The following is a 16,499-nucleotide window of genomic DNA, read 5'->3' as shown; positions in this document are numbered from 1 at the left end:
AGGAGGTGAAAAACAAAACAAACGGTCTTATCGATGTGCCCACCGGGATTGTGACGTCACAGACAGTCGAAATAAAATCTTTTATGTAACGTCGTTGATGCGAGATTTGAATGACTTGCAAAAATGTCAGCAAAAAAAAAAAAAAAACGACCCCTCCTTGTAGAAAAGTGTCCAGTTGAGGGTGACTGAATTAATGATTTTAGCCAATTTTTCAATATTTGTCGTCCGAAAGGTCGAGCTTAAAAAGGATACTGATCTCATGAAAATCCGTCGCCTCTGTCGAAAGTTTTATGTAAAATATGTGGGCAGACATACAAACATACATACATACATACATACAGGTGAGATTTATATAACAAAAGAACAACTTATCTAATAATGCATTACTTTTATGACTCCCTGTTCATAACTTCCAAGTATGACAGTTTCTTGCAAAAGAAGGTGAAAATAAGAAAATAGTGAACAGTGGTATCTACTCAATTTTCATGTCTAAAAATTACGAAAAACGATAAGGTAGAAAATTTATTATTAATGTAAACAGTTTTTGAAGACAATTAGTAAAAATTAAGTTTTGCTAAATTGGCCAAAGATTTTCAGTTTTCAGACAAGATTTACCTTACTTTTCTTACAATTAGAACTCTCCGTTTTTTTTTTTTTTTTTTTTTTTTTTTTTTTTTTTTTTTTGCAAAACTTCTAATTTTCCTTTTCTACCAAAGTGTTCAGTGATTGGTCAATAGATGTAGTGTCTGAGCCAATTAAATGAGCCTATTTTAGAAGACAAAGATGTGTAGCTTAATTGTTAGAAAAATAAAGCTGTTACAAAGGCAACCCAACTTTCCAACAAATTTCCAGCACTACTCTCTGCTCTTCTCTCCACACTCTGAAAACCCACTCGTTGCTTTCCATCTGTTATGTAGTAGATACTCTACACCAGTAAGTTGCAATTAATTAAGCTAGTGTGAATTTTGATAAAGGTCACTCTTAGTGCATGTCAGGATAGCAATCTGCAAACAGAACTGTACCCAGAGACAGGTGACGTGAAGTTGAAGGATGGGACAAAGGTCAAATGTTGTAGACAAAACAGTCGAATGATATGGAGATATGACATGACGTCACGTTTTTGAGCAAGAGAAAGGTTTTCAAGCCAGTCTCTTCATTGGAAGCCAAATGAACGGGACACACAAATGATGTATAAAACTAATAGTTTCAGCAAATGTTACTTCAGTGTTTGTTTGTTATATATTTGCTACAGCCGGTCATCAAATGTGTTTATTAGTCTATATAATTTCTAACAAATCTACATATGGCATTGTCTCGATATATACACTTGACAGCGAAATAAAAACACGCATAGCTGGTTATAAAACATGCCTATCTGCATCACTTATTTCTTAAGTTAGTAAGTTAGGAAGTTAAAAAGTAAATAACTAGAATATTACATTAGTCTTTCTCTCTCCTAAATCCGTTCTCTCCAATAAAATCTTGGAGAAAACCCAGCAAACGTCTCCCTTGTATCTTTCCTACATAGAAATGTTTTATTCATCTTAGTTAAATAGACAAGACAACCAATGGTCACTCATGAAACGACAACAACAAAAAAACAGGGATGATGAAGACAAAAAAAAAAAGAGATTCCATATAAACAACCACGCATATATGTATAAAGACTTTTATTTAATTTTATTTATTGATCGCTCATTGATGAAAACATTAAACATCTGTCCTTTCATTTTTCTCAGTTGGTCTCTACATATGCTAATTGGTTCTTGACATATGCAGATATAAAAGTCTACAACTGTGAAGAGAAGGCTTTTTTACTCTAGCAAATGGGTAGTCACAATGTACAGAGCATCTCATTCTTTTTCTGGCTGATAAGTGTTCCGCTTTATTGTCACAAGAGGCTAACCTATTATCATAATAGACAAGGGAGGTAATCTATTAACATAATATTTTTTTATACACGCCCACAAACAACAAAAACGTAATGAATGAAAGCTTTATCTCAAGGATTTATGTTGGAATTTTTTTTGTACCAATAATGGTGCATCCCCCCTGTTTTCATTTTTTATTTTTTATCTGGTTCTTATATATGATTTTTTTGTATTTTGTATCCTTTATGATTTTTAGTTTCGTATATTTTGGATTTGTACGGAACTCCCTTTAATTTGAGAAAAGAGAAATGCTAGCTTTGTGATGACGTCATGAGCCCAGCGCGAGATTCTTTCTCTTTTGAAATTCTTCTGATGTGGATATTGAACATGTTGTTCATTGCCCGGCACTGAAAATGGAATTTTGATGAGCCTCCTTCAAAGAAGAAAACCCAGCAAGAAATTAATACCCGGAAACGTGATGAGACGTACTTCTGGAAACTATTTACGTGACTACGGTTTTGTACGTATTTTAGAAGGAGTGAAATTATTTGAAAGAAAATACCTTTTTACGTGACCAGGAATTTTGGAATCTCCTATCCGGACAAGCGATGCGGTCTTGCTTCAGAAATCTATCTGTGTCTACAGTTTGCACGCAAGCATGGAGGGAGAGAAAATTCTAAAAAGGACTTTAAACAAAAGAATGAAAAAGGCACGTGCCTGACTGGCTTTCAATTTGTGAGTACACTCCTAAAATTTGTTTCATATGCGAGTATGATTAGGAGATACTATTTTGAATATTATTATTGAATTCGTTAATGGATACACACATCTTTATAAGAACCAGTGTTATTTTTTTTCATAATATGTTACTTTGGCGTTTCATAAGTTTAATGCCCGCAAAGGGAAAAATTTGCAACTTATTATTGCAAATAAAATCTCTTCTTCGTTTCAAATCAAGACCTTTATATTTTATTCTTTACCCCCTCCCCCTCTTTTGTTTCATGCTGGGTTTTTTTCCAGGTTAATTACTTTAGCGTCGAGTTTATCTGGAAGCAAGATAAAATTCCGACATCTAAGACAAATACTGCAAGAATACCGTAAATAAATAAAATTATAATTCACTGTATCACTATGGAAGTTATGTTGAGACAAGATAAACTTGACAAGAGTAGCGAATCGTTATTTCATAAAGAGATTCACTATGTACGTTCAAAGGAAAATAACTCGACTGAAATTATTTTAAGTTCTAAAACACATGTTAGATCTAAAAGAACACCATTTAGCCCACACAAACAAAACATTATACCAGCTGTAACAGAAGCAACTGGCCCAATAAAAAAGAACCTTAAAAAATACTTAGAAGCAATCACTGGAAAACCAAGCTGTAAGGAAATACAGATAGCAGCCATAAATGGAACAGTGTCTATTCTTAAAAAAGCCCTCGGATATAAATTTAAAATATAATAGAATCAAGTGTTAGCCCCAGGAAGGAGCCCCTTGATCTCTTCGAACTAACAAAAGTAAAATAAAAAAACAAATAAAAACAAAACGAATCTTCAGAAATACTTAGAAGCAATCCCTGGAAGACCAAGATGTACTGAAATACAAATAGCAGCCATAAAGGGAACAATATCTATTCTTAAAAGAGCCCTCGGATATAAATTTAAATCATAACGGAATCAAGTGTTAGCGTCAGGAGGAGTAATCTCCCTTGATCTCTTAAAACTTACTGAAGTAAAATAAATAAAAAAAAAAACAGAATGTTTACTGTGTGCTTTGTCTCAAAGTCATGTGAATTCTATGGGGATTGGTTTTTGTCTTCTCATGTATGGGTACAATAAACAGGCCAAGAGTATTGCAATTTCGATTATAAATACAATATTTGAGCAAACGTCTCCCTTCTACTTTTTCTACATGAAAATGTTTTATTCATCTTAGTTAAATAAATGAGACGATCGATGGTCATTCATGAAACGACGACAACAAAAAACAGGGATGATGAAGAGAAAAAAAAGAGATTCTATATAAACAACCGCACATATATGTATAAAGACTTTTATTTAATTTTATTTATTGAGGAAAATCAAATCAGTTCAGTGAGAAGCATCTGTTCTAACTCGATCCATAACCCTTGAGCCCCTTGAGGGGCATAGGCCATTTACAACAACTTTTTTGTAGATGTTTTTGTAGCGAGGAGTTCTTTTTATAGGGTGAGGGTGCTGACCCCACGCCCAACCTTCCCAGAAGGTACATACAGCATCTCGCCTTCCCAAATGGTCACCCATCTGGTACTGACCAGGCTCAATGTTGCTTAACTTTGGTGATCTGATGAGAACCGGTGGGTCAAAGTGATTGTGCCGTACTTCTAACTCGATCGCAAAATGGGAAAATTATTTACCGGGAAATATGAACGCTGAGGTGATTCCCACCAATGGATAAATTCATTACCAAGGAATTTCTATTTATGCAATTAGCAACGAGTGACTTTCTCTAGATCTTTCTCTTTTATCCAAACATATGGATTTATATGCAGCTGTCTACATCAAAACATTTCTAAGCCTGCTTTAATAAAAAAAAAAAAATATAATGGATTTCAATTCCATATTGATGATCATCCACCTTTCTAATTTTGTAATAGATTACAAGACAAAAGAGAGTTGTAGAGGACTAGGATATATAAATCCTAATCCCGTTACAAAAGAAAATAATGAAACGAATGGAATTGAAGGAAACAAAAACTCAATTGATGGATAAGATAAACATGTCGTTTATTTACTGTTGAAAGAATGAATGTTTTAGATATAACACGTGTTCATGTCCGCGCGGGTGTAACCATCGTTTGTTGCGGGACTTGTAGTATAGAAAGAAAAGGAAATGTGTGTTCATCTCACATTCCGGTCACTATCGTTTGTTCGCGCATGGGAAGAGAAGTGAGTGATGTAGTGGAAATGGGAATGATAGTCCAGTGTGTAGACAAAGACATGTTAGCAGTCAGCTAAACGGAGGTGTTCTCTGGCACAAGTTGTAGATAGAGAGAGAGAAAGAGTGAGAATGTCAATCCAGTTCATGGAGAGAGAAAGCGTATAAAGTGTACGTACGGGCTGTTAGCTTTTTGTCCCACATAGAAGCAATTGGCGTGAGGCATACGCCTCCCAGAAGGGAGGTGGCTGGTTCATCTAACCTAGCAGCCCGAGAGCTGGTCCGAAAAGAAAGATGCTGCTTATTGCTCTTGCTTTTATAATTGTTTCCAGTGGTCTTTTGCGCATGTCTGGATTTCCTTTGAAAGGGGAAGTGACGTTGTCCATGTGTGCATTCGTGTACGTACATGTGAGTACGTTAGCGTGTGTGTGTATACACGTGAATGTGAGTGTATATATGCGAACGTGAATATATGTACGTGTGTGGACATGCGCGCGTATGTTTGTGTGCACGTATGTATATGACAAGTAATATAGCTTGAGATGTGAACGCGTGTTTTGTGTGAGACTAGAAAAGGCTCGCGCAGAGTTAATACTCAACACCACTAATAAAAAAAAAAAACTACTGTGTTAAATAAAACTGTTTTTAATATATATAAATGCTGTGTTCGAATTGATTGCTATTTGTTAGTGTTGTTCTTGAGTGTTGTATTTTATTTTATTATTTTATTATAAGAGAGTCTATGATATTTAACTATGATATTTAAATGAATATGTAAATATCATTGATAATATTCTCCTTAAAAAGTATTTACACTGAAGTACCAAAATGTAATATCAAATGTGGGGAAAATAGAGAAGGTTTACTGCAAAAATGAGCTTGTGTCTGTCTGTTGTGCCGTTTGAGAAAGAAAAACGAAAAGATCCAAGATGGGGACCGTGGTCTTTTAATGTCCATGGTCTCAAACAGTTCTTGAAAAATCGTGCCTCACACGTGATTTTGAGGTGTACCCGGGCACCATAAAAGCCAGTTGCTGGGGCGAGTGAGCAGAAGCGTTCAGACCTGTGTAGAGTGAACATCGTCAGACTTTTCTGAACTTGTTTACATTGGACTTGAAGGCAACGATATTGTAGTCGGTCAAGAAGCAAGCCAGCAGAACAGTGTTCCATAGGCGAGCAGTTCGAAGAAAGAAGCATTCAGCCCTGTATAGAGCAAACTTTTTCGATTCATCAAATGTAAAGGTGAGGCTATTAGACATATTGATACACTCAAGTACCTTGGTTGTACTATTACATCTGATGGTAAGTGTGATGCTAAAATCAAGAAAAGAATTGCAATGGCAAAATCCACCTTCCCTAGCATGGAGTGCACCTTGCAAAACAGAAACGTAGAACTGAACACAAAAATCAGAATCTTGAAGGCGTACATATGGTCAATTCTCGCTTATGGTTGTAAATGTTGGACAGTGACAAAGGCAGCTGAAAGTCGTTTGGCAGCAGCGGAGATATGGTTTTTAAGGAGAATTGTATGAATCATGGACAAAAAGGAAGGCAGAATACAGGAGATTACTACTAGATACTGTCCATGCCGCATTGTGTTATCATGGAATCTTATGCAATATTATTAAAAATATATGGCATAATCGCGTTGACACACCGGTTATCACAACGTCGAGCTTGGTTAGTACCAGATGAGTGACCATTTGGGAAGACGAGCTGCTTATATCGGCATTTGTTTCCAGTCGTCCTGTACATACACTTCACTTGCTACTGGTATTTAACAATGTTGACTCAGGAGAGGTACGGTTGGGGATTGCGCAACTCCTGCCACAAAAGTTTCATGTACAGGCACCCCTTCATGGGTATCCATAGTCTGTCAAAGACTTAAGGAGACCCCAAAACCATCCACGCCAGACAATTAAAATTCTTTGGCCATTTAATGTGAGTGGACAGCTTGGAAAAAAAGCTTGATGTTAAGAAAAATTGCCAGAAAAAAAGAGCAGAGGAAAACAATGAACAAAGTTCACTGACAGTCTCAACAGAGTCACAAGAAATATGACTACGAATCTCATCAGAAAGACCAAATGAAGAGGGGGGCTGGAGAGACATGATCATCTATGTCTGCAATAGCAGATCTGATACCTGAAGAAGAACACTGACTTTTATTTCGTTTTTAAGAAAATGTAGAGATTTTCCCTCTTTATTATGTGTTTGCTATTACTGATTTGATTTTGTATCTATTTCCCATTTTCTATTTACGTTAACCCTTTCTTTAGATAATCAACTAACTACAACCTTTGGTGCTTGTTTACATTGGGTATGTTTTAAATTAACACATTTCAGGTGAAAACATTATTATGCATTTAGTAACAGGCTGTTATCAATCTTGTAAAAGGGGGGGGTAAAAGTTACCAGTCGTAAGAGTATTATCAATGACAACCCTTAACATAAAAACGATTTGCAAAACTCAAGAACAAGATCAATCAAATATAGTAATCAACTCGAACTACCTTGTTCATATGTATGAAAATTTTTTTATTTATGACAGTAATTATTGGATATAGAGATGGAGTTTAGACTTTTTCTTTGGTCGCCCGGACCATTAAGAAGTCAGTTAAGGATAGTGTTCATCAATGTGTAATTAAAGTCCATATTTTTTAAAGAATGTTCAGAAATATTTAGTAAATATTTAGTAAATATTTATAAATATTGAGTAAATATTTAGTAAATATTTAATAAATATTTAGTAAATATTTAGTAAATATTAAGTAAATATTAAGTAAATATTTAGTAAATATTTAGTAAATATTTATAAATATTGAGTAAATATTTAGTAAATATTTAATAAATATTTAATAAATATTTAGTAAATGTTTAGTAAATATTAAATAAATATTTACTAAATATTTAGTAAATATTTAGTAAATATTAAGTAAATATTTAGTAATTATTAAGTAAATATTCAGTAAATATTAAGTAAATATTAAGTAAATATTTAATGAATATTTAGTAAATATTAAGTAAATATTAAGTAAATATTAAGTAAATATTAAGTAAATATTTAATAAATATTAAGTAAATATTAAGTAAATATTAAGTAAATATTTAATAAATATTAAGTAAATATTAAGTAAATATTAAGTAAATATTAAGTAAATATTTAGTAAGTATTAAGTAAATATTTAGTAAATATCAAGTAAGTATTAAGTAAATATTTCATAAATATTTCATAAATATTAAGTAAATATTTAATGAATATTAAGTAAATATTTAGTAAATATTAAGTAAATATTTAATAAATATTAAGTAAATATTTAGTAAATATTAAGTAAATATTTAGTAAATATTAAGTAAATATTTAGTAAATATTTCATAAATATTAAGTAAATATTTAGTAAATATTAAGTAAATATTTAATAAATATTTAGTCTATATTAAGTAAATATTAAATAAATATTAAATAAATATTAAGTAAATATTTAATAAATATTTAATAAATATTATGTAAATATTAAATAAATATTAAATAAATATTAAGTAAATATTAAGTAAATATTAAGTAAATATTAAGTAAAGACAGTTTTAAATAAAACCTGTGTCATGATAAAAGAGAAAAAGCCATAAAAAAATTCATTTTTTATTTATTTATTTTTTTTACTCATGTTCACTCCTTACAAAGTATATCGCCACTTAGACGTATGGAGCTACTAATTGGGGGCCATATCTAGAAAAAAAAAACAAGATATTTATGTTACATTTAAACTTCTTCATATCAGTACGGCCAGGGAAGCAGGCAGCAGGAAGTGAATTTCAAAGTCTAGCTGTTCGAGGGAATAAACTATTAGAATAGAAAGCTTTCTGGTATTTAGGGACATCAACAGTGAAGGGGTGAGATGTTATTGCTAAGCGGGTTTGTCGAGGATATGTATGTCAAGGGGATACAAGTGAAACGAGTTCATCAGAACACATTCCATTAAAATATTTGTAAAACAGGAACGGTGATGCAACATTGCGGTGATGAGACAGGGGCTGGAGCTTAGTTGATAAAGTGGGACCGATTAGATTGACAACTCTTTTTTGGACTTTATCTAAGAGGGAGAGACTAGTGGTACATGCATCAGCCCAGATGTGGCAGCAATAATCCATGCATACACGAATGGTGACCTTGTAGAGGTACAGGATACTCTCAGATGTTAGTAGTCTTCTAGCTTGATAGAGGGAGCCAACCTTCTTTGCAACAGCCTTTGCAATGCCCTCTATGTATTTCTTCCAGTTCATATTGCCCACAAATTGCCTACAAATGTTAGGTGACTTGGTAAGACAAAAATTCTTGGTAAGCATAGTCGTCCATGTGCATTAATGCTGGGGTGTGCAAAATCTGTGGTAAAATCTTTTTACATCTTATGATGGAGCTAAGAGCAAATAAAGTAAGTCACTAACTGATTTGTTTTTTTTCCTGCGAAACGGTATTTATAGTTCAGATTACAACATTCTCAGAAAGTTCTGGACTGTTTATGGTATCCATATGTGCAAAGATAAAAATTAGTCCGCGTAGTATTTACACGGGCTTGAGACGGAGAACACACTGAACACTACGCTATTTGTTTTATGTGGGCAAAACGGCATTTTTCTTTGGACTGATGCCTTGAAAATAATTTTAATTAAGTTATCTCCCTTTGACTGTTCAGTTTTTTTTGTTTTATTTTACTTCAAAGTTCTCAGAAATCAAGGGGCCCACTACTTGGGGCTAACACTTGAACTCTATATGAGATACATAGATATTCGAATGTTCCATTAAATTTCTTTATCTCTCAAACATTGAGTTAGATAAGAAACTGTGAACATAATTTTCCTCACCCCAATTAACCATTTTCATATGTTGTAGTATATCTTTTGTTTTGGTCTCTTAGTCTTACTGGATTCCAGGACAAGAATTTATTTTGTCTGGTGGAGTATCCAGTTTCGTGCTATTACTTGGAGAAGGTGCACCATTCCTTGTAAAAGCCAATGTAAGTTAGCCATAGTGAGGAGATCTTATTTGGGCAGTGAATACTATGTAATGTTAAATATTTGGTCAGGGTTTAGTTCTAGGGAAAAATATCCTCATGCCAGGTTTTTCTGGCAAACCTCTGTACAGAGAGACCTTAGACACTCGAGGATAGTGTCTAGTAGGCATTCAAGTTCTCTCTATATATGTGTATATATATGTGTACATATATATGTATATACACATGTTTCTTATAATAAAAAATCACAAAAAATAATCCAGTTGAAAAATAATTGCAAGTAAAAAGAGAATTTATCAAATTATCAGGTTTTATTGTGTTTTAATGTGAGAGAGTTGTGCGACCGATTTCGTATGACAAGCAGGGTGCTAGGCAAAGTGAACGTGCATTGCCACCACCACGCCACACAAGTGGACCATCAGCCAACTCCTCGTCCTAGTATTCGGTTTCAGTTTCTTATACATCAAATGCATTACAATTCAACTTTCAGCTCTAACTTATTTTTTTTTAAAGCATGCATAACATTTTTATAGTACTGCAACATAATTATGTGCATTTACTGCAAATTACTTGGAAACCATTAATTTCTGGAGATTTTCAATGCAATATTCAGATTTCTTGCACAAAAGTACACTTATATGACAAATTTCATTGCTTAATCTTGTTTTTATAATGATATAGCAGTTTTACTGAAAAAGTAGTATAAAAAATATGATGAAATGCATATGGTCTTAAAGAGGGAAAATATTCTAACATGCAGAGCACAAAATAGTCATAACGTCTTTATTTTTAATCGCATTTAAAAAGTTTAAAAAGATTCTTAGACCTTCAAAGCTCTTTCTATGCCATTGAGATATTTTAAGCAATTTCAATTTTTTCCTGTGTATTGTTATTTTAAATGTAGGTTCTTCCATTCCAGTTATGTACCTTACTCACAACAAATATTTATGAGGGCTTGGTAATCTTTTAAACCCACGCAGTTCAGGTGAAAACATTACATACTCACATGTCATGATGAAATTAGTATAAATACCTAAAATTAAGAAGAATTATCCAGTAGGAAAATAATTACAAGTTTATCGAATTATCAAGTTTCATTGTATGTTTTAATGTGGAAGAGTTGTGCAACCAATTCTATATGACAAGCAAGGGAGATAACCCTCGACTTACATTGACTTAAACTAAGGGTCCGCCATTTGAAACATGATATCTGGGAATGCAGTTGTGGCTGATACTTATAACACAGCATCTACTGGATCATTTTTTTTTGTAATTTTAAAAAATTATTCTAACTTTGTCATGACACATAAGTACGTGATAATGTTTTCACCTGAAATGTGTTGGTTTCAAAGATCACCAATGCAAATAAGTACCCAGCCTTTTTTTTTCTTCTCCCTTCCTTGTTAAAAATCTATAAAAAATATCTTTATTTGCTCCTTTAATTTATTATGGTGGAACTTTAGTCAGTAATCTTTTTCCCTTTTTTTTTTTTTTTTTTTTTTTTACAAAGGAGTCACCACTTATCAAGGCCTATAGGCCACTCGAAGATAAGGGTTAATGAGTGTACAGTGGTCAAAGGGAACGTGTCATAGTAATCGTTAGTAGTGGAAATCTGGAAAATTGGATTACTTAAGGGGACGGTTCATCAAGAATTTCTGCACGTTGGACTTGAAGGCAACCATATTGTAGTCAGTTGGAAAGCAGGAAAACGGAACAGAGTTCCACAGGCGTGCAGTTCTAAGAAAGAAGCTTTGTTCGTGAAATCTACGTTTAGGTTTACACACAGGTAAAGAGTGGGGGGAATTATTGATAGTGGTTTCAGCTAGACGAGTGTTTTTTGTGAAAGTCAGGACAGTGGGATCATAAATTGGAGCTGAGATGAGCACTTGCCATGAAAATAACGATAAAGCAAAGACAAGCTCGCAACATCTCTTCTTTGGAAAAGAGGTTGCAAGGAAAAAGAAAAGAGCATCCTCCACAAGGCTACGAAGTCTATTTTGAACTCTATCAAGGCAGGATAAGCTGCTCCTAGCAACTCCTGCCAAGATGTGGCAGCAGTAATCCATCTTTGGATGTACTTGACTCTTGTACAGGTAGAGAATTGCATCAGCAGTTAGATATCTACCGGAAATGTAGAACAATCTCACCATTTTTCCAGCAGCCTTGGAAACGGATTTGATGTACATGTTCCATCTCAGATCAGGAGTGAAGGTCAGACCTAAAAGCTTGTCAAAACATGGAGCCTTTCGAAGACGAGAGCCATTCATTTTGATTGATGCCAAATGGGGATCAGAGTATTGATGATGGAAAGATGGAAGCTTGATTTTAGATGCATTAAAATTAACCAGCCACCTCTTTCCCCATTGCACCCCGTAATCAAGATCAGAGTAAAGAGAATCAGAGAGAACTTGGTCGTTTTTGGCCTTTAAAGTGTTGCCATAGATGATAGTGTTGTTAGCATAAATGTCTACAAATGATTTTAGGATGTGATTTGGGAGATCATTTATGTAGATCAGGAAGAGAGTTAGGCCCAGAATGGACCCCTGATTGACTCCAGCATTAATACTGTGAGCTTCTGATTTCTGCCCATCAACCATTACTCTTATGAATCTATCAGAGAGAAATGATTTCATTACTGAAAAGATATTTCCAGCTATCCTGTAACTGGAGATCTTGTGGAGTAGACCTTTATGCCATACGCTATCAAAGGCCTTTGATATGTCAAGGGCAACTGCCCTAGAAAGGAAGCCTCCATCGAGATATTTGCTAATCTTATGAGATATAACTATTAGCACATCTGCTGTAGATTTAGCACTGTAATAGGAATGTCATTAGGACCAGTTGCTTTACTGGAATCAAAGTTTTTGATTATCTTGGCATAGATATTTGTATGCCACATAGTGTGTTTTTAGACAGAGGATAAAATATGGAGGGGTTGTCTGCCCTGATCGCATAGGGTAGAATTAGCTGCAAAGTTTTTGGCAAAGAGTTTGGCTGTCTGATGCTGACGAGATTACCTCAGGTCCATTGATGGTGGTTGGGATAGAGCACATACTTCTATTCAGAACCCTGTTGTTATTTGCCAAAATTGGTGGGAACCAAGCCACTGCTCAGCTACTTTGGACTTAACGGATTGAGTATACAACTCTCTAACGTTCTTTATTACTCTTTTACAGTGGTTGCTGGCAGTTGTGAAGGCGGCTTTAGTCTCAGTACATCTGTTACGTAGGAAGCAATGGAAATAGTGATTTCTATGTGCGATGGCAGAAGCACATTCTGGAGAGAACCACGGCTGGCTGTTAGGATTTTTCTGGAATAAAGCGGTCTATACCTACAATTAACCATTCCGGCAAGTCTGATACTATGGAAGACACGTTCTTTTTAAAGATGGAACGCAGAGGTAGATCTGATATAAATGTACGAAAGCAGTCAGTCATAAAGTATTGATATACTTTACGAGGGAGAGGCATGTCGAAGGAATTATTACATTTTGTTTTTATCTTAATGGAGACAGCCGAGTAGTCGGAAGATCCCAGGACAGAACGAACATGAACATAGCTCAGGACAAATTGTGTGAAAAAGGTCTAGAGAAGACTTGCCTAAAAAACCCTTCCCTCTATTATATATCACTCTTTTTCTATCTAATCTCCCCTCTCCATTATAAGCTACTCTTTCTCTATCTAATATGCCCTGTTCATTATATTTAATTTCTCCTCTCTGTTATACGCTACTTTTTCTGTTTAATCCCCTCTCTATTATACGCTATTTATCTATCTAATCTCCCCTCTTTATTATAAGCTACTCTTTCTCTATCTAATTTTCCCCTCTCTATTATACACCACTCTTTATCTAATTTCTCTTACGCAATCACTCTCACTCACTCTCTAATAACCTGACTATATAGCCCCCACCCTCTCTCTTTAAAAGATCTTTATTTCATCCGCCCATAATTTATCAACAACAAATGCCGGCAACCGTTCTGAAACAAAAAGCTGTCGTCATTAATGAAAGTTATTAACAAAACAAAAAAAAAAAATCCTCAAAAGGTGTCACCTTTTCTTAATTTAAATGTTGTTTATAATTAAATTCAATAAAAGATTTCTCCGTTGTGAGTTTTTGACATATCATTTCCCTCGTTGAGTATATTGTGTATATTTTTTGCTTTTACGACATATTCGTTGTTCTTTGGATTTATCGTTTTCAAGATGGATGACGGCGATAGTCAGCCAGGTACGTGATCATTTGCCATATTTTGTGCAGTTTATTTCTAAATATTTTAACCTTTATTTCATCTTTACAGATGTCATTGACAAAGATAATACCTTTGCAGAACGAGTTAAAATGATCTATCGCAATTTCCCACTTGTTTTGCATTATAACACGTTCTTTTTCTCCAATCTCTTTAACCACCATATATTCACTGTATGTCAAATTAGATAATTTACATAAATAAAGCTGCATATATATATATATATATATATATATATATATATATATATATATATATATATATATAAGACCTTGAAAACAAAACCCGGATTATATTTATTAGCTTAGTATTTATATTTATGTAAGTATTAAATCCCTGAAGAATAGATCTAAAATAAGAACAAATGCTGGTTTGTATTTTTTTTTAATTTAGTTTATACATTTATAGATACTTAAGCAGGGATGGTGTTATTTTTTAGATGGGATTTTCGAGTTAAATTCAATTCTTACGATATCTTTTGTTTATTAAATTGTTAGTTGAAAGTACAGACTAGTTATAATACGCCCTCCCTATGTTAAGAATAGTTTCCAAATAATTTTATTTTAGCACGGTTCATATTCTGCATCGATACTAATTCGTATGATTTGAGTTGCTGTTTTCATCTGGTGAAACGAAATACGGAGCCATATAGAAATATTTTAGTTTTAACATTTAACATTATCGTGAAACAATAAAAAATAAACTTTTATTTTATTTTTAATTTCTTTAAAGTTCTTTTTAGTTTTTGCCAATAAGAATAAACTTTTTTTTTAACACTTACGTTATCACGAAACTAAAAAAAAAAAAAAAAAAAGAAAATTTGGCGGACCTGTACAAGAGTGACCACCCCTTCAAAATGCGTGTTTTACACTTTTTTTTTCCCGACAGCTATCATAGATTACAGACTTAAGTATTATATTAACAGAAAAAAAAAAAAAAAATTGAAAAAATAATTTTACTTAAAAAAAAAAAAAAAAAAAATAATAAATAAACGTATTTATAGGGGGTGGGCACTCTCGTACAGGTCCGCCTTTTTTTTTTTTTTAAATTGAAAAAAAATTTTTTTTTTTTTTTTTAATCGACCTAACCAAGCGTAGTATAAACACCCATCTCGAAAGCCGTTCTTAACATGGGGAGGTTGGGATGTTTATTCCGAAAGCCATTCTTAACATGGGAAGGTTGGGGGTGTTTATACTACACTGGGTTAAAGGGCGTAAAAATTTACCAAAAATGTATATTTTTGGGTTTGTATTACTGTACACTGTGTACAGTGTACACATAGATTCGAAAAAGTTGTCAAAAAACAGATATATAACAAATAAATGTTATCAAAAGCAAGATAAATTACTTTTCTACCAAACTGGATATAATTTTCGTGTTTTTATTCAATTTAACATGTTTATTTAGCTCGAAAAGCATACAGTGTTTACCGATGTATTGGAAAATTCAAAATGGCGGCCGACTCTCTTTAACACGGTAAGTTCGGGAAAAGGTGTTATAAATAATAAACTAGACAAAATACTATTAAAAAACCACCGAATATATGTCAAGTTATGTTACGGTAACATATATTGAGCAAATTTCTAACAGTATTTTGTCTAGTTTATTATTTATTACATCTTTTTCCGAACTTACCGTGTTAAAGAGAGAGTCGGCCGCCATTTTAAATTTTCCAATACATCTGTATGCTTTTCGAGCTGAATAAACATGTTAAATTGAATAAAAACACGAAAATTATATCCAGTTTGGTAGAAAAGTAATTTATCTTGCTTTTGATAACATTTATTTGTTATATATCTGTTTTTTGACAACTTTTTCGAATCTGTGTACAGTAATACAAACCCACCAATAAAATATTTCGTTTCGTGTTTAGTGACTCCCATTCCGTATTTACATAATCTGTGTTCATTTCCGCAGTCTTACTTTTGGGAACGCAATTGGGTAATATCCATTGAAAGCGTAACGGTGGTTCTATGAGAAAATAAAGCTGTGTACGCATTATAAATGTTTCTTTTCTGTGTCTTATTTTATACATTAGTACATTAGGGGTCATTTCGAGTTAAAAGTTTATTTACTGCACCCATCTGAACTAGAGAAAATCATGATTTAAATGTGTATGTCTCGTCTAAATAACTAACGATAAATATCTAATATGGTCGACCAAACGGGTGATCAAAAAGTCAGATCGAGTGTACCGGAAAACGAAATAAGACCAAATTGACAACTGGCCTTTTTTTTTTTTTTTTTTTTTTTTTTTTATTGCTTGAACTTTGCGCTTTTCGGATTATTTGCTTATGTTTTATTTTCTTGGATATTTTGGCCGTTTTTTTTTTGGGGGGGGGGGATTTTTTTTTTTTTTTTTTTTTTTTTTTTTTTTTTTTTTGCCAGAGATTATAGTTATAGGTAATTATTAACAACAAAATTGATGCAAGTTCAGATTAGTAGCACTTGTAAA

General features: G+C 33.3%; 1 protein-coding gene across 2 annotated transcripts in view; it reads left to right on the top strand.

Moving 5' to 3' along the window:
• Nucleotides 1-13,733: 13,733 nt before the first annotated feature.
• The window catches only part of LOC145254845 (E3 ubiquitin-protein ligase MARCHF6-like), a 114,946-nt gene continuing 112,180 nt past the window's right edge, over nt 13,734-16,499 (top strand). Inside the window, exon 1 of one of the 2 annotated variants that reach the window (XM_080113682.1) lies at nt 13,734-14,025. In XM_080113682.1, the coding sequence (XP_079969808.1) occupies nt 14,001-14,025 (25 nt within the window). In that variant the 5' untranslated portion in view covers nt 13,734-14,000. The remainder of the gene's footprint in view (nt 14,026-16,499) is intronic. The other variant, XM_080113684.1, reaches the window with a different exon arrangement.

Source organism: Euprymna scolopes, chromosome 30, assembly GCF_053919585.1.
Source record: "Euprymna scolopes isolate OS-2025 chromosome 30, ASM5391958v1, whole genome shotgun sequence".
NCBI classification, from domain to species: Eukaryota; Metazoa; Mollusca; class Cephalopoda; order Sepiida; family Sepiolidae; genus Euprymna; species Euprymna scolopes.
Note: the sequence above shows the minus strand (reverse complement) of the source record. Positions and strands in the feature narration are given on the sequence as shown.